This window comes from Chiloscyllium punctatum, chromosome 49 (genome assembly GCF_047496795.1).
Source record: "Chiloscyllium punctatum isolate Juve2018m chromosome 49, sChiPun1.3, whole genome shotgun sequence".
Classification (NCBI taxonomy): domain Eukaryota; kingdom Metazoa; phylum Chordata; class Chondrichthyes; order Orectolobiformes; family Hemiscylliidae; genus Chiloscyllium; species Chiloscyllium punctatum.
The window spans coordinates 12,420,768-12,445,721 of NC_092787.1; the positions used below are offsets into that span (position 1 = coordinate 12,420,768).

Sequence of the window (24,954 nt, forward strand, 5' to 3'; positions counted from 1 at the left end):
CACTGGAGTTAGAAATCAGGCTGCTTTTTATCTGCAAGAATGGGTCATCAGTTGATAAACACTTGGAGCTAGAGTTTTAAGTCTTGAAAGGTGCAGTTCACAGTTACCATGTGATCAAAGCTATTTTCTCATCAACCTGTTCAGAAATGTTGTTACACATCTCTGGAGCAAGTGGGTCTTGAACCCAGGTTTCCTGACTCAAGCTTAGGGATACTACCACCACAGCACAAGAGCCCTTGGCCAACACTGAGGGATGAGTTTGACAAAGTGCTTAGTGAGAAGTTGCCTTTGGTGGCCAGTGTTAGGTAAAGGCATAGAAGACTGAGTGAAGCAGCTTAGAGTTACCTGGTGAAAAGAAGCTGCCATTGGTACCTTTGCTACATGGAAATGGTGGCTAGAGTATGGCAGATACTACACATTAAATTTGACTTGGCAGAACTTGAGGGACAGCAGCTACTCATTGTGATAGTTAGCAATTTATAATACATCAATTGGAGCTTGGTTTTATTCTGAGAAGTCTCCGATTTAGTGAAAATGAGCAATGTGAGGAACCAATCTGGCCCTACAGCATTCTCAAATTTCCTTGCAGCTGCTCCCATCCCCACTGACAGAAGCAAAGAAGTGGGAATTCTACTATACACCAGGGACATTATGTTAGTGCAATTGGAGTATTCCAAGGAAATTTTAAGAATATGTTGCTGGCAGGGATTGATTTTATCTTACGAAATGCAAGTACATTTATCTTGAAGGTAATGATAGCTCATGATCTTGTTCTGACTTACACAGCATTATAAAAAGCATAAAATCATTTATGACGAAGATCTCCCCATCCTGATCTGAATCAAACAGATGTTTGACAACTTGGTAGTCACAAAGAGATAGGACTGGCATTTATGTGTTTTTTGAGACCATCGGATATAGAGGTTTAGAGTCATACAGCAGAGAAACAAACCCTTTGGTCCAACTAGTCCATGCCAACCACGTTCCCAAACTCTGACATCTGTCCTACATCCATCATGCCATGGGAAAGTCTGTATGCACCAGTTTAATTTATCTCCATCTCTGTTGACACGACATTGACTGGGGATGACAATATGCGCCAAACGTGATATTCAAAATTCATCACAGACCTGGAGTTAAAGTGAATTGGTCAGACCTATGTATTGGTTAATGTATACAGAGAGGTTAAAGATGGCAGCAATGAAGCCTGTCTAAAGCCTAAAACCAATGAAGTTACAATTGGTCTATAAACTCTGATATGTCTGTATAGGCATGAATATTTTACAATGTTTATAAAAACTGCAATACTTTTAAATGAACTTGGATGAACCATTAAGATGGCTGCTAAGGAGAGGCAACAAATAAAACAGCAAAAGTCTAGCAAGCTTCTAGAAGGTTCCAAATTGAATTACAACGGGTGGGCTCGCCCCCATTGTATGGGACTGTCTAAATGATACTGCTGTACGAACTTTTATACCTGCTATTGTTGAAGCTTACTCCAAAAGACAAAGACAATGGACTGAGACTCACTGGCTCCAGATTGCCCAGGAACAAAGATATTGGGATCAATTATTTATGAGTGAGGTCCAAAAAACATTGTATACAATATCAGTGGACTTTGATCCTGTGTATGAAACTGTTCTCTAATCCTGAAGAACTATATTCCAACCTGCACGAGAGGCCTGGCAGTCTGCAGATTAACATCAGTCATGCCATAGTTGCGAGGAAAGGCTGGCTCATCCTGACTGTAAGTTTTCCAGTGCTCAAAGTCATTTAAAAGGCAACTACAGCCTTTTTCTATAAACTTCTGAATTCAGTTTTAAGTAGTTAGGTCTTCAGGTACAGCAGCCATCTGGACCAGTCCATGTGCCTAGCTTAACCGTCTTTACCTAAAAGGGCCTCTGCAGTTAATCAAGATCAGACCTAAGCCATCTGAGTGTAACTGGGCTGCAATTCCAGAGTAGAAAACCTTTCTCTTTTGCTGGAAGGCACATGAACTGCTAACTAAAAGCAAAATACTATGGATGCTGGAAATCTGAAATAAAAGCAGGAAGTGGCAGTGCCTGTGGAGAGAAAAATGCAATTAACATCTTGAGTCCAGTATAACTCTTCTTTGGAGTTGCTGTAAACTGGGACAGGATGTACATGTATTTGGAAAGGCAAGGACTGATTAGGGTTAGTCTACATGGCTTTGTGCATGGGAAATCATGTCTCACAAACTTGATTGAGTTTTTTGAAGAAGTAACAAAGAGGATTGATGAGGGCAGAGCAGTAGATGTGATCTACATGGATTTCAGTAAGGCATTTGACAAGGTTCCCCATGGGAGACTGATTAGCAAGGTTAGATCTCATGGAATACAGGGAGAACTAGCCATTTGGATACAGAACTGGCTCAAAGGTAGAAGACAGAGGGTGGTGGTGGAGGATTGTTTTTCAGACTGGAGGCCTGTGACCAGTGGAGTGCCACAAGGATTGATGCTGGTTCCTCTACTTTTTGTCATTTACATAAATGATTTGGATGTCAGCATAAGAGGTACAGTTAGTAAGTTTGCAGATGACACCAAAATTGGAGGTGTAGTGGACAGCAAAGAGGGTTACCTCAGATTACAACAGGATCTTGACCAGATGGGCCAATGGGCTGAGAAGTGGCAGATGGAGTTTAATTCAGATAAATGCGAGGTGCAGCATTTTGGGAAAGCAAATCTTAGCAGGACTTATACACCTTAATGGTAAGGTCCTAGGGAGTGTTGCTGAACAAAGAGACCTTGGAATGCAGGTTCATAGCTCCTTGAAAGTGGAGTCACAGGTAGATAGGACAGTAAAGGTGGTGATTGTGGTATGCTTTCTTTTATTGGTCAGAGTATTGAGTACAGGCATTGGGAGGTCATATTGTGGCTGTACAGGACAAAGGTTAGGTCACTGCTGGAATATTGCGTGCAATTCTGGTCTCCTTCCTATCAGAAAGATGTTGTGAAACTTGAAAGGGTTCAGAAAAGATGTACAAGGATGTTGCCAGGGTTGGAGGATTTGAGCTATAGGGAGAGGCTGAACAGGCTGAGGCTGTTTTCCCTGGAGCGTCGGAGGCTGAAGGGTGACCTTATAGAGATTTACAAAATTGAAGGGCATGGATAGGGTAAATAGGCAAAGTCTTTTCCTTGGGGTGGGGGTGTCCAGAACTGGAGGGCATAGGTTTAGGGTGAGAGGGGGAAAGATATAAAAAAGACCTAAGGGGCAAATATTTCACTCAGAGGGAGGTATGTGTATGGAATGAGCTACCAGAGGAAGTGGTGGAGGCAGGTACAATTGCAATATTTAAGAGGCATTTGGATGGGTATATGAATAGGAAGAGTTTGGAGGGATTTGGGCCTGGTGCTGGCAGGTGGGACTAGATGGGGTTGGGATATCTGGTCGGCATGGATGGGTTGGACCGAAGGGTCTGTTTCCATGCTGTACATCTCTATGACTCTTTGACTCTACTCTGATTTTGATTATTATAAAAATGAACTATCTTCTTCAGTTATAACTTTCCATGGTGCACGATGTGTGAGGTAGTGTTAGAAGTGAATAAACAATCTTCCTTATTTAAATCCATGAAAGTCTTGCTACTGTCCACTTAAATTGACCTCCTACTGAAGGGGATTTGGGAATGCACATCAATCTTTTCAAACGAAGTTATGCAGGTTACCAACAAAAGGGGAGGGGCATTGTGGAATTCCGTTTATATCACATCCCTGCCCTCAAAAAGAATTGCATATTTTTATTAGAATATATTCTATGTAGACTCTTGCCAACCAATCAGTCTTTGGGAAACAGTATGTCTGTCTCTCAGTAGGACCTCTGAGTTACAAGTTTGACCTGAACACACAAGTCAAGGCTAACACTTGGAAGTGCTGTTCTGTTGAAGGTGTCATCCCATTGATGTAAAATGACATCACACTTTGAAGAAGAGTTGGGAAATTAACCCTGGTATCCTGGAAATCCCTTAATCAGGATAACAAAGATATTTTATTTGGCCATTATCAGATTGCTGTCTATGGGAACTTGCTTTTCTAAAATGTATTCTTTGGACATCGGTGTCACTGACTGGGCCAGCAGTTATTGCCTGTCCCTTGTTGCCTTTGAAAAGGTGCTGGTGAGCGGCCTCTTTGAACTGCTGCAGTCCATTTGCTGTAGGTTGACTTGTAATGCTGTTAGGGAAGGAATTTCGGGATATCGATCCCACGACCGTGGAGAAGCAAATCAGGATGGTGAGTGGCTTGGAGGAGAACCTGCAGGTGATGGCGTTCCCAGCTCTTGACCTTCTGGGTGGAAGTGGTTGTGGGTCTGGAAGGTGCTTTCTCAGCTGAATTGTGAATTTCTGCTGTGCACCTTGTAGCTGGTACATACTGCTGCCACTGAGCATTGACAAAACAGATTCCCTCCACCACCAATGTGATGCTAATCAAGGGGAGCTGGATGCTGTCAAGTCCTGAGTGTTGACAGAGCTACACTCAGCCAGGATGGGGTGCATTCCATCAGGTTTCTTGGTGTGTTGCTTTCGATGGAATACAGACTTTGGGAAGTCAGGAGATTGAGTTACTCGCTACAAGTTTCCCACCTCCGACCTGCTCCTGCAGCCAGTTCAAATTCTGGTCAATGGAAACCCCCCGGAGGATGTTGATGGTGGGAGATTTGGTGATGGAAATGTGATTGAACATCCAGACTGAGCTGTGCACAGATTGATGCTGGAAAAGCACAGCAGGTCAGGCAGCATGCGAGGAGCGGGAGAATCAATGTTTTGGGCATTAGCCCTTCATCAGGAATGCATTCCTGAAGAAGGGCTTGTGCCCGAAATGTCAATTCTCCTGCTCCTCGGATGCTGCCTGACCTGCTGTGCTTTTCCAGCACCACACTCTCGACTCTGATCTCCAGGATCTGCAGCCCTCACTTTCTATCTGTGCACAAATTGAAAGTCACTGCCATAATAAAGGAGCTATCTTACAGTCAGTGGAGTAATTTTGAATGAGACATCCTTCAATTGAGAAAGGTACTGTGTAAATACACCTTTTCCTTTTTAAAGTCTGGATTCAGAGCTATTTAATGGCAGTTCCGATCTCCGTTAATCCATTGAATTTGTAATGCTTTCATGAGCATTTCCCATTTGAATGCAAATGATAGGGTGCAGATATCCTTTCCATTTCAAGTGTATGTTATTGATTTGACTGCATTTTGCACCTGAAGGAAGTTATGGATTTTCAGAGCAAGCAATCACTCTGACCTATCTGTAAATGGTCTTGTTTCCTTCATCTTTTGGAAGTAGGTGAGGGTAGCCAACTTTCATATGTACTTCAACCATTTCAAAACTTATGAAATCAACTGCATTGCTCTCCTTGTTGTTAGGATTAGCAGGAGATGATGAATGCTGTTCCACAGTCCCTGCTTTCCACATTATAGATAAATATCATGGATTGAGGTTCAATTTGGAATATGCACTTTTGCCTGGAGTTGAAAGCATGAAGAATGTCCAATCTTGCAGATGCTACTAAGCTACAACTGGGGGCAAATAATGGAAAGCCCAAGTTTTAAAAAAGGTTAACTTGAGTGGGCAGAATGTTGACTAGTGCATTTCAAAATTGAGATAGGAAATGGCAAATCATTTCATGGATGAATCAGGCAAATCCAATATAAACTTCAGATCCTTATTTCTGTCTTTTTTTCCCAACTTGCCCTTAATTCCTGCTCAGAACATAGTGGGCACTAGCAGTCTTAGCATTTAGATGTTTGCCTTCATTGCTCAGACCTTTTGAGTATAGGAGTTGGGATGTCATGTTGAGGTTGTACAGGACTTTGGTGAGGCCTCGTCTGCAATTTTGGTTGTCCTGTTATAGAAAGTACATCATTAAATTGAAGAGAGTTCAGAAAAGATTTACCAGAACGTGGCTGGGAATAGAGGGTTTGAGTTACAAGGGGAGGCTGGGTAGGATGGGACTTTTTTCCTTTGAGCATAGGAAGTTGAGAGTTGACTTTATCGAGGTTTGTAAAATAATGAGGGATCTAGATAGAGGTAATGGCAGGTGTCTTTTCCCTAGTGTAGGGGATTTCAAGATGAGGAGGCATATTTTAAGGTGAGAGGAGAAAGAATTAAAAAAGATATGAGGGGTAGCGGTTTGTGGGTGGAATGAATTTCCAGAGGGAATGGTGGATGTGGGTACAGTTACAATGTTTAAAAGACATTTTAGATCAGTACATGAAAAAGAAATATTTAGAGGATATGGGTCAAGCGCAGGCAGGTGGGACTAGTATAGTTTAGGATTACAGTCGGTTAGACCAAAGGGTCTGTTTGTGCTGTATGATTCTATCTGATGAACTTGATATGACCTGCCATTCAAAACAAAAGCATGATCATATTGATTCCATATAGAATATCTGCAGGACTTTTGCCTTCGGCACAAGATCTTTTCCTTGATGCCATTTGCTTTTTGAACCTCTGATAAAACCTGATGTATTAAGCCAGCAGTTAACCTGTAACTCAAGCAGTCAGTCACTGTGGCTCTAATACAATGAGAACTCCGAGGGGCAGTAACTATATTATAATAGAATTCATCCTGCTGTTAGAGCGGGCGATAGTCGAATCAAGTTTGACGGTATTACAACTGAATAAAAGTAACTACAAAGACGTGAGAGAGGAGATGGCCAGAGTTGATTGGAAGGTGAGCTTAGCAGGGAAGATAGTGGAGCAACAATGGCAGGGGTTTCTGGGGTAATTCAAGAGGCAGAGCAGGAATTCATCGCAAGGAAAAATAAATATACTAAAGGGGGAATGAGGCAAACATAACAGCATAAAATCAAAGGAAAACTCATTAGATGTGGTGAAGGTTAGAGGGAGCCCTTTTCAAAAAAAAAGCTGTGGGGAGGAAGAAGACGACATGTGAGTAAGCTGGATAATTGTAGCAAAAATGATTGCAAACTTTTTTTTAGATACATAAAAGGTAAGAGAGGAACTAGTGTGGATATCAGACTACTGGAGAATGAGGTTAGGGAAGTAGTAATGGGGGACGAAGAAATGGCAGAGGAGCAGAATAGGTACTTTGCATCAGTTTTCAGAATGGAAGATACTGGACCGTTAGATGAGTCAGGGAACAGAGATGAGTGTTGTGGCTATCAATAAAGAGAAGGTTCTGGGGAAGCTGTATGGCCTGGAGGTGGATAAATCACCTGGACTAGGTGGACTACATCCCAGAGTTCTGAAGGAGTTAGCTAAGGAGATTGTAGAGGCATTGGTGGTGAGCTTTCAGGAATCAGTGGATTCAGGGAGGGTCCCAAAGGACTGGAAATTGGTTAGTGTGACCCTCTTATTTAAAAAGGGAGGGAGGCAGAGACAGGAAATTAGCCTGACCCCCATCATTGGTAAGGTTTCAGTGTCCATTATTAAAGATCAGATTGTGGAATTCTTGGAAGTGCAAAATAAAACAGAGTGGAGTTTAGAAGGATGAGGGGAGGGATCTGATTGAAACTTAGAAAGGCCTAAGAGGCTTGCAGACACATATCATGCATGCACTGGAGATAACTACATAAAGAAGGCTATGATACATTCAGTATCTGTGGGGAAAACTTTGCTTTCATGTGCAGAACTCTTCTTTGGGTGTCGACAAAATATACTTTGTGAACCGTTTTCCCAGGAGAAGGCATTTTTAATATAATCAAAGAAAACTTTCAGAAATGCTGAATTTGTAGCCATCAGAAAACATGGAGGTGAAATGAAGTCATTTTCTGATTGCACATCAGCAGCAGTGTCCTTTCCTTTACATTTCACACCACCTCTCCGTCTCTCACACACTTTCGTCACTGTTTCCTACTTAAGTGCTCTTGCTCTCTTGCATTTGATGAGGAGAGTGAGATCTGCAGTGCACCAGTGACAGCTGCTTTTTAATTAATTCAAATTGAATGTCACTGTGTTTTTGATGAATATATAATACTGCAAATGAGAGCATTTAAAACTGATGTGTGTTTTTGTTTTGAAGAATATATTAACAAAGAAGACTTGACATTTATTATAGACTGAGGAGTAGAAATTATTGGTAATATTTGAAGGTCGTCTTATATTCTTCTGACTTTTATAAAAGCTGCGTTAGCCAATTTCTTTTAAAATAGCAAATTGAATAAACATTATGCCACTATATTGGGGATTCAGCCACTGTTACTGTCAACAGCAATTTCTACACTCGAGTGTCAATACTCATAAAATATACAGCATTTTTACCAATGCCAGATGGAAGTTAGCAGTAATGGAATTCATCAGTGAATTTAATGGATTATTTGCATAAAGATTGAACCACCTGGTGGCAGCAATAGTGGCAACCTGTACTCTCCCAGGGGAACAGTAAATACTACATGTCTTAATATCCTCACCCCACTCCTAGACATGTTAAACTCTGCCCAGTTGCAACACACCATTCTAGTTACTGCATCTTGTCATGTAGGACAATTTGATGCTGTTCAGAGAATGGTGGTAGATTAGTGCTGACACAAGATTTTAAATTATGCTCTTATGGACCAGACCTCACCCCCTCAAGATACTTTAAGACCGTAGTCTAGACCATAACTTTTTCTTATTTTGAAGGTAGATGGGAAGTTCAGTGTTCCAGATGTGATGTGACTGGTCAAATTACTCTATGATAAGCAAAATGCAATTTATTTAAACATTATAGTTAATACACAAACAAAAGAAAGAGGTGTTTAGAACAACTTAACTATTGGAAAACTTAACCAAATAATAGATACAGTACCTTTTATTAATTAACTGTTCCAATATAGTAACATCCCATAAGTACATCCCTTGGCAAAAAGATAAATTCAGGCACAGAAACTCACATGCAGATCTCTAATCCAGGAGGAAACAACATCAAGAGAAACTTCAGGGAAAGTAGCAGCTAGGAATCATTCATTGAAGCTTCCAACTCTTCTGAGAACCCAAACAGTTACTGATCTTTTTGAAAGAAACAAAACCCAGAATCTGAATCTGGAGAGCTGGTCACACCCATTCAGGCTGTTTCTTTTTTAAAAAAAAAAGGCCTCCTAAGATGTTTATTTGAGCCATCTTCAGTAACGAGTTCGGCACCTCTGCCTTTCCAATCTCTCTCCAAAAGAAGCTGGGACAAAATAACCTTTTTAAAGTGACAGCATTGTCACAATGCGGAGCTAAATACGGTGGGTAAATGAATGAGGTACAATCTAATGAAAAGGCAGAACAAGACTAATAGGTTGAAAGGTTTATTTCTATGTTCTCATTTAATGCTAATGTATAAGTTGTTTAGGAATGGTACATTTTACTACTTACTGTTGTTACCAGAGATGCATTAAACGGATGGGGCTGACATTTGTGCCTCAGAAGAAGTTGCCAATGATGTATCTTGATTGCAGCAGCACCAATGATGTGAATAGCTTACAGTTCCTCTGTGTCTGTCAGCTGAGGGGGGAGAAAGGGAACAGAGTACAAGGTATACCGAGTGCTCGATAAAGAATGATGAAGAACCAAAGTACAGAGGTCTAGACAGAGAGTAACAAAATGTTCAAGCTAGGGAGCAGAGAGATGCCACCAAGTTAACTTTAGTGAGAAAAATTCACAAACTAATAGAACAGAAAAAAAATGGATCTGTGAAACGAAAAACATGTTTTAAAAATGGTGTAATGATTGGAATGAGGTCATCCAGGTGGACCTCCGAATGTGAGTTCCCTGATTGGGCTGTTAACCTGGTCTAATCATAGGGAGTCCTCGCTGACAGATAAACAAGACTGTCAGGAGTTCTGTTCACTCTCGGAGTTGGCCCTGAGCTAGCTGGGTCAGTGTCGTGTACTATACACGTGTAAATAAAGGGTGACTTAGTGATGGGGTACCAGTCTTCATGGAAGTGGGAGATGAGCGAAGGTTTGGTGGGAGAGAGAAACTTTTTATTCTTTCCATGTACAACAGTACGTATAATGTGACCAGTTGAATGAAGTAACATTTGCTCTCTGCTTCAGTTGGGGACCTGGTTTTAATTTACTGTCAGTTTCATCTGACATAGCTGGTATGGTCTCTTAAAATCTTAATTGTTCTGAAAATGTCTCTCGTCCATTGAATGAACAAGTTCAACAAAAGAGAGAATACCATTCGCCATTCTGAGTGGAGGATTGAGCTGATTTTGATTGCTGATGCCATTATTAAATGGTTCTTGGTTAGCTGCTTTACAGTACTTTGCATTCCCAGAATGTGCCCCAGTTCCAATTTCAGGATAGAACTCCCTAAACACCAATGTGAACTTTCATTCCATCTATAGCTGCCTTTGTGGCATTTTCTTAACCTTTCCAATTTGCTGACAATCTGTGGTGAATTATGATCAAGTCAATATTGTAGTAATTATAGGATCCTTATGGTTGGCTGAACAAGACAAAAAATTCATTCCATGAGTGTAGGTTGTATTCAAAGCCAGGTTCCAGAGGTGAAAGTGCAGACTGTTGAACCAATATATCATTAATATCTCTGAGCCTTGGTATTCTTAAGCTTTTTGGCTTTATTCCAATTCCAATTTCTCTGCTGATGAAGTCCATCTGCAGAAAGAACTAGACAGCATCAGGGCTGGAGCAGATAAGTGGCAAAGCAATAATTTGCACCTGATAAGTACCAGGCAATGACCATCTCCAACAAGCAAGACTCTAACCTCCATTCTTTGCCATTTATTTGCACTGTCATTGCAGAATCTGCCTTTACCATCATCTAGGGGTTGACCATTGACAAGCAACTTAACTAGACTAGCTACATAAATCCTATGGCTACAACTTCAGACCAGAGGTTGGGTATGTCTCAGTGGGTGGCTCATCTTCTGATTCCCTCAAAACCTGTCCACTATCTCCAAGGCCCAGGATGCAACAGAATATTTTCATGTGGACAACTGATAAAATTTAATAAACTCAACGTCATCTCGGTCATCTCAGCCTGGTTGATTGGTGCCTCATCCACCACCTTAAACATTCACTTTCTTCAACACTGACGTACAATGGCAGCTGTGGACCATCTCCAAGGTAACTGCAAACAGCCAACGGGGTTCCGCTGACAGCACCTCACAAACCCATCACCTTCAACACCGAGAAGAATAGTGGCAGCAGGAGCATAACAATACTTTTTAAATTCATGTCTAAATTGCATACCATCCCAGCTTGGTAATATATTGCCACTCCCTCTCTGTAGTTAGACCAAAGTGGTGAAAGTCTCTGTCAAACAGCATCATATTTAACTTCTATTAATTTGAAGGCAATTAAGAATGGAGAATAAATACTGGCCATGGCAGCAATTCCCATATCGCATGGATGAATCAATTTTTCTTAAAAAAGCTCTAATTTCCAAATTGCTATTTGTAAAGCTTTTTGGTGATAACAGAAATCCGTTTCTGACTCTAGGCTGAGATTTGTTCTGATTTCTGGATTAGTCATAGAGAAAATTAATAGCCTAGAGGGAGACCATTTCAGCCTATCTGGCCTGTGCTAGGTGAAAATCTAATCTGATCGTACTGCAGGCTAGCTTCATGCAAGAGTGAGGAGGAGGAAAGAGAACAGGTTTGTATGAGACTGTTCTATTCTTCTCAGTAAATTTGGAGTTGGAATCTGAAGGTATTATGGTTTAGGTGGAGAATGACAGAGGGAGATGTGGAATAAGACGTTGGTGCCTTCAAACAATGGAATAAACACCCAACACTGTATACACTCCTCAAACCTGGTTATCAATGACCAATAGCTCAGTAAAAGTCTACAGAGAGTGACTGCATGTGAGTGGGAATTATAGTCAGAGTCTGAAATCTTCAAAGACCCTTCTGTCTTTTAGCTTCATGACACTATTGAGCCAATCCTTCTAGATTAGTCCATAGACTGTACTCCATTTCAACAATAATAATCTGCTTCTTCAAGTTCCTTCCTCTTGGATGCAGTGTTGCACCAGTCACTTATGCTATAAGCACCTACACTTCTTCTGTCGTTAGGTTTCATTGTTTATTATAGGATAATACTTGACAAGACCCTAAGCTTGTCTGAGGGAACTAGCCACAACTCCCACTTTGCCTGGAGAGGGCCCTAGATGTGTCACATATCTTGCTGGTGTTTCCATAAAGAGTCACAAGCCTCTTGTTAGGATCGTCTACCTCTTTCATCATTCTGGATGTCCTTGGAGAAGTGATGCTCCCCATTTACATCAGATGCAGTTGATGATGCCCACATGTAATTTTGGCTGATCAGTTGTGATGAGGTACCAGGGTTTGCCCGCTGGTGTGCGTTACCAACTGCTAGGACACAGTGGGAGCTGAGCACACTGTGGGAACCCCCCCCCAACCACACACACACACACACACCCCGTTTGCTTTGCCCAGAGTCCCAGCCAGCTGACTGTGAGGTACTCACCCTGCTTCTCTCATCCTCCATAAATCCCACCTTTACAATCTAATTGATGAAAGTGAAATGGCAATAATGATGGACAGTAAATGCTGGCCCTATTCAATGAATGAATTGTTAAAAGATGAGTTTTAATTTCCAACTTGGAATTTAATAAGACCATTTTTAACTGAGATAAGCTCCTCTTACGTTGGTTACTGATGAGTGAAACTTGGGTTTGTTTCTGATGTAATTAAAGAGAGAGGAATAGTAGGATTTATTTTTGCAGAGAATAGTTGTCCTTCGTAAGTTCTGAAGTAGAATATTTTGTCAGTACCATTATAAATTTGACAAGACAATTTCCAAAATACATTCCCTGTAGTAAAACCATAAGAAATAGGAACAGGGAAAGGCTGTTCAGCCCCTCAAGCCTGCTCCACCATTCAATCAGATTATGGATTATGCAGAAGAGGAGTCATCGTTCCCATCACCTGATGTGGAACAAATTGTACTTTCCCACTCTACGTTCAAGACACTGTGTAATGCAAGCATGAAATCAATGTAGCTTTATCACTTTTGACAAATGTTGCAAGCCATTGTGCTCAAAAAGAATTGCACTGAATTAGTGATTTGTGATTAAAGAAAATGAAGATTATAAATACAAGATTTGTCTTGGCATTATTTTACGTTAAAGATTGACTAAATACTGTTAGTCATAACTTGATAACACAATTTGTCCGAATCTTAGTAATGTATATCGAGGGGTAAGACAGTTTATACCCATTATTTCCCCCACAGTTTCCAACCTATTTGGCCATCTGTATATTACTTTTAACAGCCAATTGGTGAAAGAAAATTGCAGAGTCCGTCTTTACTCAAAATAGATTTCACCAAGTGAAGCATTGCAAGTATATATATCTCCTGACTCTGCACTATCCCAGTGTCAATAAATGTCATTTTAAATTTCTAAAATGACTGGTGGTTAGCTGAGTTGGCTGGATGGCTGGTTTGTGTTTGAGTGTGATGCCAACAACATGGGTTAAATTCCCAAGCCAGCAGGGGTCAGCATCTGAATCCAGCCCCTCACCTGCAGCATCACTCCTTGACCCTCACTCCCCTCTACCTTCTTGAACCGATGTAGTCTGTGTGGTGAATGTAGAGCCACAGGGCTCCTCAGTAGAGACTCCCAGCATTTTGAACAATACTTGGGGGAATAAAAAACACCTTTATAAATGAGCAAAACTAAAAAATTCCACACGGTTCAACAGCCACTTTTAACTTTTAACTTTAATTTCAGTACTGATGTTTAGTTAGGAGTCAGCATGCTTCAGGTGAGGGGCTGGGTTAAGTAGGTGAAGTCTTCATGCTGATCCCTGCGAGTTTGGGATTTGAACCCACGCTGTGGGCATCTCTCTGAGATTGCAGTCCATGGTCCTCTGAGACAATGGAGCCTTTCACAATCATTCACATTTGTCCTGTTTCATGAGCAATACTAAATAAAAGTAAATTATCTTTGTTAGTTTGTTGCTGGAACATTGGATCTGTGAGGCACCAGTTTGGTGAAGATTAGGTTTTGGTTGCAACATTACAGCTTGAAATGAAGATCCAGCTACAATCTGGTTAATACTTTTACCTATCAGGCTGGTACCTTGTCATCCAGCTGTTGCTGTTTCGTATAGTGAAAGGAATGTGTTTACAAACGTATCTCTGGCACTAAGACTAAATGTTTTAAGTTGTAATTCTGCTCGGCACTAACCATTGAGGCATGTCAACCTCAATGTTATGTCATCTGTTAATCCTTTGCTGTGTCACTTTTTCCCCATTGGTTACTTTATCTTGGTTGCTCAGTAACTCTTTTATCAAAATGCACATAGTCACTCCAGTCTAGATTAAAAAGGTCACTGAGTTTTCTAAGTATTTTGATCAGTGAGCTGTTCCAAAAAGAGCACAGAAATCTGGGTTTGTAAATGACACTCCTGAGATGGGAGATAAAATATGATACCTTAATAACTTTCAGACTGATACAAACCTAGGAAATGTCTGCATATGTTTGTTTGGTTTATGTCCTGTCTCAATGTCTGTTACAGTCTGGCTAGGGGATAAAGTCCTGAGATTTTATTGTCCGACATAATTTCTTCCTTACTTTTTCTAAACAAGAAGCCTATTTCCTCCTGCATCAGATGTTGTTTGTAATAACACTTTTGAAGGTGTTTTACTGTGTTGAAAGTAATTTTTAGCTTCAAAGTTATTGTTACAGATCAGGTATTTGTGTGAAGTATTGGTAACGCTAACCATGATACTATTTGGTTGTATGTGGCAGTTTGCATGGGTGTACAAACTTTTGGCTGCCTTGATAAGGTTAATTGAACTTTTATCAACGTACTTTAATGTACAGCATGAAGCAGGTTTGATTGGAGAGGAGATTACTGAGGTGTCTTCAGAAGCTTGGCTGTCTGGCAGAAAGCTGAGAGTGGGGATAAAAGGGTCCTTCTCAGAATGGCAGCTGGTGACAAATGGTGTTCCGCAAGGCTCTGTGTTGGGACCGCAACTTTACACTTTAGACATTTAACAATCTAGATGAAGGAACTGAGGGCATTCTGGCTAAGTTTGCAGACAATACAAAGATAGATGGAGGAACACATAGCATTGAGGACACAGGGAGGCTGCAGAAAGATTTGGACAAGTTAGGAGAGTTGGCAAAGAAGTGGCAGTTGGAGTACACTGTGGGGAAGTGTGAGGTCATGCACTTTGGTTGGAAAAATAGAGACATGGACTATTTTTTTCAATGGAGAGAAAATTCAGAAGTCTGAAGTGCAAAGAGACTTGGGAGTTCTAGTCCAGGATTCTCTCGAGGTAAACTTGCAGATTGAGTCCGTAGTTAGGAAGGCTAATGAATGATGGCATTTATTTTGAGGACTTGAATATAAAAGCAGGGATGTACTTTGGAGGTTTTGTAAGGCTCTGGTCAGACCACATTTGGAGGATTGTGCGCAGTTTTGGGTCCCATATCTCAGGAAGGATGTACTGACCCTGGAGTGTGCTCAGGGGAGACTCAGGAGAATAGTCCCAGGAATGTTAAGCTCAACGTATGAGGAATGTTTCAGGACTCTGGTCAATACTTGATGGAATTTAGAAGGATGAGGGGGGGGTCTAATACAGAATACTGAATGGCCTGGACAGAGTGGACGTTGGGAAGATGTTTCTATTGTTAGGAGAGACCGGGACCTGAGGGCACAGCCTTAGAGTAAAGGGAAAACCTATTAGAATGGAGATAAGGAGAAACTTTTTCAGCCAGAGAGTGGGGAATCTGGCATTCATTGCCACAGAAGACTGTGGAGGCCAGGTCATTGAGTATATTTAAGACTGAGATAGACAGGTTCTTGATTGTCAAGGGGATCAAGAGTTACTGGGAGAAAGCGGCAGAATGGGGATGAGAAACTTATCAGCCACCATTGAATGGCGGAAGGGACTCAATGGGCTGAATGGCCTAATTGCTGCTCCTGTCTTATGGTCTTAGGCTTATGTGCATATGTCTCATTGCTGGACTTAAAGATATTAAAACTTTGGAAAAAGTGTAAGTTTTAAAACATAATTTACCAATTCTGATAAGCTGCCAGCAAATTCAGTTATTTCTTTGGCACAAACACATTAAGGGATGTGGATATTGTTGGTCTTTTAAAGTGCAGTGCTGCCTTAATTTCCATGGGAGTGCATCTAAAAGGCCACAGCTTAAGCAAGGAGTTGGCCATGCTGAGGGAACTGACCTCTGGGAATCTGCTGTAAATCTCATATATCCCTGCTGTGTAATCTGCCTTAAGTAAGATGGCCGACGAATTAGCAGGTGGAGCTTGCATTAGGTCTACTTTCCAGCTCTGAGTGCAGCATGAAGAGATGTAGACTTAGTTAATCTCCATGTTTTGGTCAACTGACAGGGCTCAATTAGATGTCCATTTCCATATTGCTACATTGAACTCTAAAGTGGAAGTTTTAAAACCTTTTTTGTATTGTGCTGGATTCAGCCTCTGAGAGTTTCCTGAGTGAGGATCAGAATCCTGGGACTCTTCTTGGTTGGCAACTCTCTGATCAATGTTTTAGTGACTCAGACAGGTACTCTGAGATACAGTTCTCTCTATGGGACATTGTGGGCACATTTGCAATTCAAAAAAGTGTGAGACTTGCTGATCCAGTGAGCATTTGTAGGTTCGGTGACAGAGACTTCGATCACACAGCAATTACATTGTGCTTCAAGCCATTCCCTATGCTCTTTTTTTTGTGAAGTCCAAGGGCCTAAGAATTGACTTCAGTTTTAATGAAGTATGCATTTTGAATTGTTGAGTAATAAAACGTGTCAATTCTCTCAGTGACAGACCATGAAAGGAGAAAAGAAAAGGACCAGTAATGTGGGGAACTCCCTGCACTCTGATCTCTCACCAAAATAATAAGAAAAGTTTTTTTTGTTTCCTGTTCAATTCTGAATGGTGCTTTACATTGCATTCTGTCTATCAGGATTCTGATTGGCTTCTGGTTGAACCACACAGAATTGCCTCTGCGTTAATTTGAAAAAGTCCCTTTCAGTTGCTCAGTTCATTGTGTTGTTTCCTTCCCTATGGAATGTTTACTGTGGTAGAGCGTTCCATTTGCTGTGTGTATTCAAACTGGTATTACACTGTTGCAATTCAAAGTGAGGCTGATGTTGCTGTGTCCTGTTAACATAGAACATTACAGCGCAGTACGGGCCCTTCGGCCCTCGATGGTTCCACAGGTCAGTGCAGCAAGGTGATGCCCATCTAACCCATAACCTGTTCTTCTTACTCCAGAAATTCTTCTCCTCTAGGTACACAATGAGGTGCCACAAATCGGGTCTAAGGCTTAACGTTTTGCCAGGTCTGCCCTTAGGATATTCCCATCTTTCTGCTTATGGGTCAACACCCTAACATGGGGCTGAAACTCCCCAGATCCCATCCTTGAGCTGAAATATTTGTTGGTGTAGTTTCAATACTTATTGCCATTGTCTTCATTAGAAGGGTGCATGTGGCGTTCGTATTGATCATCACCTGTATCAGGTGTCCTCTAGCAGGACCTGATACACAGTTGATAGACACAGACCTACTTGGTGTATTTACGTATTTGGAAGCAGAATTGGTGACCAACATCTTTACCTTGGCAACCATCATTAACATTCTGGGACCCAGTGCTCCTCCTGATGTAAGATCGAAATGGGGAAACTCAGTTAGTTACGTTCCTAAAAGGAGCGTCAAGCAGATGAGGCTTGGGACTTTCTTCAACTCTCATGCAGGGCTAAAATTATGAAGCTTTGTGCTTGAGTATCTTTGCCATTCCCCGCTTCATCTCACACTCTTAGTTCTCCCTCTCCAGATTACTATCTAATTCTGTTGTGAAGGTGCCTCCTGTACCTCTCAGCAAACGAATCCAGGTCCTAACTGGGTTAAGATAGTTCTTATTTAGTGTAAATTGGGTGTAATGTTGCCCATGGTCTGTTGTTATGTAAAGATTTGTTTTGTACATAAGTTATTGCAGAGCCTTCCAGAAGCTTCTCTCACAAAGCCAACCAGCCAGCGGTAACATCATTACAGGCTGCTTTGTTTCTAGGAGTTTCTTCAAAATCATGTTGAAGGTTTATGACAATAGGAAGTGAATGCTGTTTTTTAAACAATATATCATTCGCCCTCTAGGGATAACTTGCATGAAGTTTAAAACAACTTCCATTTCTGTGGCTTGGGATCCTTTCAGAAACATTATCCGTGGATGAGAGATTCTTACAAGAAGTTATATTTGCTAATGCTAATTCATGGGAGTTGCATTTAATGTTTTCTTGTTTATTTTTCCTCAGGGCAGTAGTAGTTCAGACTCTCTCGATGGACCCTATGCAGACTATGCTATGAAAAGCTATGACGCAGTTGTGTTTGACGTACTTAAAGTAACACCTGAGGAGTTTGCAGTAAGTGGACACTTCTTCTATGGTGGTTACTACATGTGCCCTGTCCCATTTCCGGTCTGGGCTACTGAAAACTCTGAGCCATGATATAATCTGTTTGTAATTTGGACTTTGAGTATCTTGTTTATTGTCAAGTAGGTCTTTGTTTCTGTTTCTCTTACTTTTGACCAAATGGAAAATCAGTCAGAAAATTGGAGTTTGAAGTGTTCATTTAACAAAAAGGAACTCTTCAATTTAAATAGCATTGCAAAACTACTCAAATGCTTCACATGAAGAATTGATATTGGGCTGTCGTAACTGTCATTAATGTCAATATTAGCATGGGCTTGAGATATTAGCATGGTCTACAGTAGCTCCAATTTAGTTAAAAATCACACAACACCAGGCTATAGTCCAACAGGTTTATTTGGAAGCACTCCTCTTTCATCAGATGGTTGTGGAGAATAAGATTGTAAGACACAGAATTTAGAGCAAAAGTTTACAGTGTGATATAACTGAAATTGTGTATTGAAAAAGACCTGGATTGTTTGTTAAGTCTCTCATCTTTTAGAATGACCATGTTGGTTTCAGTTCTTTTTTATGTGAATCACAAAACGTTTTTTAAAAGTTACATTCTCAAGTGAACTTTAACAATTGGTGTCATGTTGGCCCAGATAATGTATTGAAGGTGTTAACTCTCTGTGAGGCTGTCTGTGCCACAATGGTCAGACTGATTCTAATCTTAAAAGATGGATTTACAGAATCTTACATGGATTCATGCAGTTTTTGAGCAAAGTAAAATGTAATTTTGCCGGTACAAATTCACCCCACAAACTTGTGTGTGTGTGTGTGGTACTTTGAGGTCACCTGTAGTGTGATGTGAACCCAAGGTTCTGGTTGAGGCCATCCCCATGGGGACTGAACCTGGCTAACAGCCTCTGCTCGGCCACTTTTCATTGTTGTCTGTCCTGAAGTCTGCCTTGGAGGATGGTCACCCGAAGGTCCAAGGTTGAATGTCTCGGACCGCTGAAGTGTTCTCTGACTGGGAGGGAACACTCCTGTCTGGTGATTGTTGTGCGGTGCCCATTCATCCGTTGCGTTGCCTCTGCTTGGTCTCACCAACGTACCATGCCTTAGGGCATTGTCCTATTTAGTGGACAGTTCCAATCCTAGATTCTTAAATTCTTCCCACATTTTCTGTCATGACAACTGTTTAGATGATTCACCCTTTTCCGACACGATTCCCAATCCCTCTGGCATTCCACATTCCTGCTTCACCCAGTTTCTCATCTACAACTGTTGCACTTCGGTTATCCACTATAGATACCATTTGTAGGTCTGCTATTGTCCTCTACATTCTCAAAAGCTGCTGTTCCCATTTATTCTCTTATTGCCTTCCGGGTTCCTTTCTCCTTCCTTTTAAGCCTTGTTTATATTTTTTTCTTTGAGTCACATTTCCAGGTATTTTAACAGCCCTGGTATTACTACTGAAGTATTTGCTGATGTCTAACCTGTCCCGTTTTGCCCTTGAAGGCCTACAAAATCCTCTTTCCCTTCACTGCGAACTGCATTTGCAATTTTTCTTTCAAATGAGTTTATTTGTCCTTGCTCACCACTCACTAACAGTAGAAAAACCCAAAAGACACTAGTTTGTAGCATCATAAAAATGGTCAGTCTAGCCCATTGGGGCAAAAGTAATGCTGGCAGGATTGGCAATGTGTTATTTAAAACCGTTGGAATCTCACCTTTCAAATGGAGTTTCTAGTTTCAGATGTGTTACAGGGCATTTCTATAGCATAATATTTATAAATCTTATACTGCAATAATTTTATTAATCATGAATAATTCTAAATCTGCAAAACTGACAGAACTGAAAGAGCTGCTTTTCTGGATGTGCTCTTCTGGAGCAGCCTAGAGTAACAAATTGCAGATCCCATCCCAACAATTATCCTCTGGAAATTTGGGAACACACGTTGGAAAATTTCTACTTATAACTTTCATGGCGCAGTCTTGGTTCTATGAATTTGCAAATTGATTTAAAGCCTTTAATCATTCTATTGTAACCATTCTGATAATGCTTTGATAGGTATAAGCTAATACTAAAATTGCTTTGTTAATATCTATAAAGAAAATTAAATAAGGAGACACTCTTTTCTCAAATCATCTACTGGTCCCAAATATTTTCAAAAATAAAGAGTTTTAGGTTGATTTGTACAAATGAGTCTGAAATCCTATAAAGTTTGACGTTTCCACAAGATCTTGCGCACCTCTGGCAAGAATAATGTCAGGATTTAAAATAAGTGACTGATTTATCTTGTGTGTTGCAGAGTCAAATCACTTTAATGGACGTCCCGGTTTTCAAAGCGATACAACCAGAGGTAAGGCACAAGGTTATACATTGTTCTGCCTTTTCTCTGAAATGTACAGAGGGTTAAAGCATGATGACAAACACAGGGATAATAGGGAAATGGGTCAAGGTATGAATGAAGATCTGGGCAGCCGAATTTTGGGTGACCTCAAATTTGTGGAGGGTGGTATGTGGGAAACTAGCCAACTGTGCATTGGCATAGTTAATATGGGGAGGGCAAAAACTGAATGGTATTGTTCCTACACCATTAATCCAGAAACTCAGCTAATGTTCTGGGAACCTAGGCCCATATCCCACCATGACAGATGGTAGAATTTGAATTCAATAAAGAATCTGGAATTAAGGGTCTAATGATGACCATGAAATCACTACCAATTATCAGCAAAACCCATCTCGTTCACCAATGTCTGTTTGGGAAGGAAATCGGTCATCCTTACCTGGTCTGGTCGACATGTGTGACTCCAGACCTGCAGCAATGTGATTGAATCTCCAATGTACTCTGGGAAATTAGAGAGGAGCAATAAATGTTGGTCTAGTCAGAGACACCAGCATTCCATGGGTGAATTTAAAAAAAAAAGGTCATGACCTAACAAATGAGTGATTGAGAATTTCAGCTTGCCCTTTGGGCTAAGGTTACTCCAGCCTCCCTGGGCTTGTTTTTTTAAAAACAGTTTTCAGTTCACAACCTAGCACTAAGTTAACTCCTAATAAAGTCATGCTCAAAGCCAAGAGTTGCTGTTTTGTTATTCTAATCCTGAATAATTAAATAACAGCAAAAATCTCTTTGTCCTTCTAGTCTTTCTTTTACCCTCCATTTCTCCTCACAACCATATCTTTTTACAATTTTCTTCCTAACTGTTGCGAAATATTACACTGCATCCTTACTGTTGTACAAGTTTTTGAATTTGTACATTGCCATTGTGGGGACTGGAGATGCTCACACTGGTGAGCAGATGATGACAACTACGCTTGAGTGAAGTAAATGTGAAACAATACACTTGGAAGTAAGAGTATAGAATGAGGTACATCTTCAATGGGAAATGAAATGAAACAGCAATGGACCTGTTGTGGTACAAAGCACAGGTCATTAAAGGTGGTGAAGTAGATAAAGGGAAGGCAATAAAAACATTTTATTTCTATGGGGCTTTTTATGGTCTTGGAACATCTCAAAACATTTACGACTTTAGATATGCAATCAGTATTGGAATGTAGGACGAGATGCAGCAAAAAGAGAAATAGAATTTGCTCTTGAGTTTAAATGCACTGAATATAGAAGAATAGATGGATTATTAAACATCTACTAAACCTTTTAGTTAGACCAGAGTCCAAATGTTTTGTGCAGATTTGGGCTCCCCATTGTTCTAACAATAGAAAAATGGAAACTATGTGGCATGTATTCTCAGCACTTTATCAGAATGAGGGTTACAGTTATGTAAAGAAAATGTTAATGCTCTTTTAAAACCTAGATTATAAAGGCTTATATTTCTGTGTTGGAGAAAGTGACAAGAAGGGTCACATTTGAAATGGTAACAAATAGAATTAAAGGGAAGTCATTAGAAAAACTACTGTTTATGCACAGGATGCTTCAAGAGCACATTTCCCTGGCACAAACTATTGTGAAGCAAAGTTTATAAATTCGTTTAATATGTTGACAGCAAGTGTTGGATGCAGGTAGGCTTACAATGTTTAAAAGACATTTGGATAAGTACATGAATAGGAAAGGTTTGGAGGAATATGAGCCAAACGCTGGCAGGTGGGGCTAGTTTAGTTTGAGAACATGGTCGGCATGGATTAGTTGGACCTAAGTGTCTGTTTCCATGTTACATGACTCTATGACCTAGAATGTGGTCAGTGGTGACAGTGATTTATGGTCAAGATGAAGCCAGGTAACTGAGGTTTTGTTTTAAAGCGTGGAAAAGACCATGGTGGGTAATCACTGCACACACTTTGGGGAAGATGGCAATGTCATTGTGATTTTCATTGAAACAGTAATCCAGAGATCCGGACTAATGCTGTGGAGACAAGGTTTCAAAATCCCACCATGGTGACCGGTGGAAATCTAAACGTAATTAAATCTAAACTAACCATCAGTAGTGGAACGATCACCAATTGTTGTAAAAAACGCATCTGGCTCCTGGAAGCCAGCAGTGCCCCCACCCTGGACCTGCTTGTACCCTTCCAAACACCTGGGGAAAGGAAATTAAGTTCCACCCAAGATGTGAGGTACAAGAAATTGTGCAAAGCCATTACATCTGAGAGTTTATCAACTGTTAATTACCCTGAATATAATCTATTTTTATTCCCCTAAGAATTGGGGTGTGTGGGGTTAACCTACTGTTGATTAATGGTTTCTATGGAGTTAGTTCTGGCAAACCGTGTACAAAAGAGTTGTCAGTGCTCTAAGTGCACAGCTCATAGCCTGAAATGAAGTTATGGTGTGCTACCTTCTAATTAATCCAGAACTTGAAAGTTAATTTCTTGCAGCTGTGTATCAGTATTTCTCCAGATTACTGTGGATCATTGAACTGGTTGCAGTATTCCTGAAAAAAAAGACAACTTGCTGATTTTGTTTTTCTTCCAATGATAATTCAAATCTTAAAGGCAGCTATTCTCCCACAGGCAGCTGATTGCAAACTTCCAGACCGATTATTTTGTGGGTGGGTCAGGAGGGGATACAAATTGTGTTTTGTTTTGATCTGTTCATAAATCCCCTTTTAATTTTGGTGTTGATGGGTTCAGAACTTGGCATGACTGAAAATAACTTTATGAAGTGCAGCTACAGTAGGTTTCTGAGCTGCTTGCCTCTACCTCCCAGTGAAGAGTTTGGGCTCCTAATTATAATCGAGCCATGAACTCCATTACTGTGGAACAACAATAATTATAGTGAAGATATAACTTGAACACATAACCAATCATTTTTATAGTAAGTAAAGTTGGAAGAACATTGAAGGAAATCATGCTGACATTTAAATAGAAACCTGATAATTCCTAAATCTCAATGTACACAAACCGTAAAGGCAGCAAGACGACAACAGCACAACTTCAAATGGATTTAATTGGTTGTAAAGTAGTTTGGGACATCATGGGGTCATGACAGACACCAATACAAATGTAGGTTGGTTCCACCTTATTTAATTAGTTAGCTGCCCAGCTGGTTTAAAAACATTCCATTTTAACAAGCTGCAATTAGGCTGACAACAAATCTTAATGTTAGGAGCAGAATTCATCATTATGTTCATCGGGTCATAGACAGATTGGGACAGGAGATTCAGCTCTTCAAATCTGCTGTCATATTCATTTAGATGTTGACCAATCTATAATTCAAATCTGTTTCTACCTTCGCTCCAGTTCCCCTACCTAATAAAAAATCTCTCGATCATTGCCTTGCCAATTTCAGCAAATCTGACATCCACAGTCATTTGGGGTTGAGTTCTACAATCCTTTACATCGGGGAAAATGCCTATTGTTTGTCCTAATACCAGCTCTGTAAAGAATTTGCCCCTTTGGTTGGTTCAGGCTGTTTAGTGACAAGTGATGTTCATCCACACAAGTGCCATTTCCAACAAGAGACAATCGAACCACCATGTCTTAAAATTCAATGGTATTACCATTGCTGAAATCCCCACTATTAATGTCCTGGGATTTAACTTTCACCAGAAACTGACCTGAAACAGTTGTATAAGCACTATGGCTACAAGAGCAGGTTAGAGACTGGGAACTCTGTGACAAATAAAGTACCTCCTGACTTCTCAAAGCTTGTCCATCGTTGTCAAAGAGTCTGATAGATTATTCCTTGCCTGGAATGGTGCAGCTCCAGTCAGGAAGCTCAACGCAATCCAGAACCAAAAGGTTTTGTGATTGGCATCTTGTCTAACACCCCTAAAATTTACTCCCCCCATGACCAACACACCATCGCAGCAATGTCCCCTGCCTTTAAGATGCACTACAACAACTCACCAAAGCTCCTTAGCATTTCCAAAACTCTGATTTCTACTGCCTAGAAGGACAAGGGCAGCAGATGCATGGTCCCACGACTAGCTGCCAGTTCCTCTCCCAGCCCCACACAATCCTAACTATGCCACTGTCCTTCACTGCCACTGAGTCAAAATCTTTGAACTTTTTGAATTGCTTTCCAAGCAGCACTGTGGGAGTACTACCCCCTACAACTTGTAGCAGTTTCAGATTAAACCTCACTAACGCTCTTTGAGGGCAATTGGGAATGGGCAATAAACGCTATCCAAGTCTGTGATAATCAAATCCTATGAATGAATGAAGAGGA

At 40.7% G+C, this 24,954-nt stretch overlaps 1 protein-coding gene across 6 annotated transcripts in view; it reads left to right on the forward strand.

Annotated features, from left to right (window-relative positions):
- LOC140469439 (ras-specific guanine nucleotide-releasing factor RalGPS1-like) overlaps positions 1-24,954 on the forward strand; it is a 956,086-nt gene that overhangs the window by 165,836 nt on the left and 765,296 nt on the right. For all 6 annotated transcript variants that reach the window (XM_072565956.1, XM_072565961.1, XM_072565957.1 and 3 more), the window contains 2 exons: positions 18,224-18,331; positions 20,635-20,685. In XM_072565956.1, the coding sequence (XP_072422057.1) occupies positions 18,224-18,331; positions 20,635-20,685 (159 nt within the window). The remainder of the gene's footprint in view (positions 1-18,223; positions 18,332-20,634; positions 20,686-24,954) is intronic.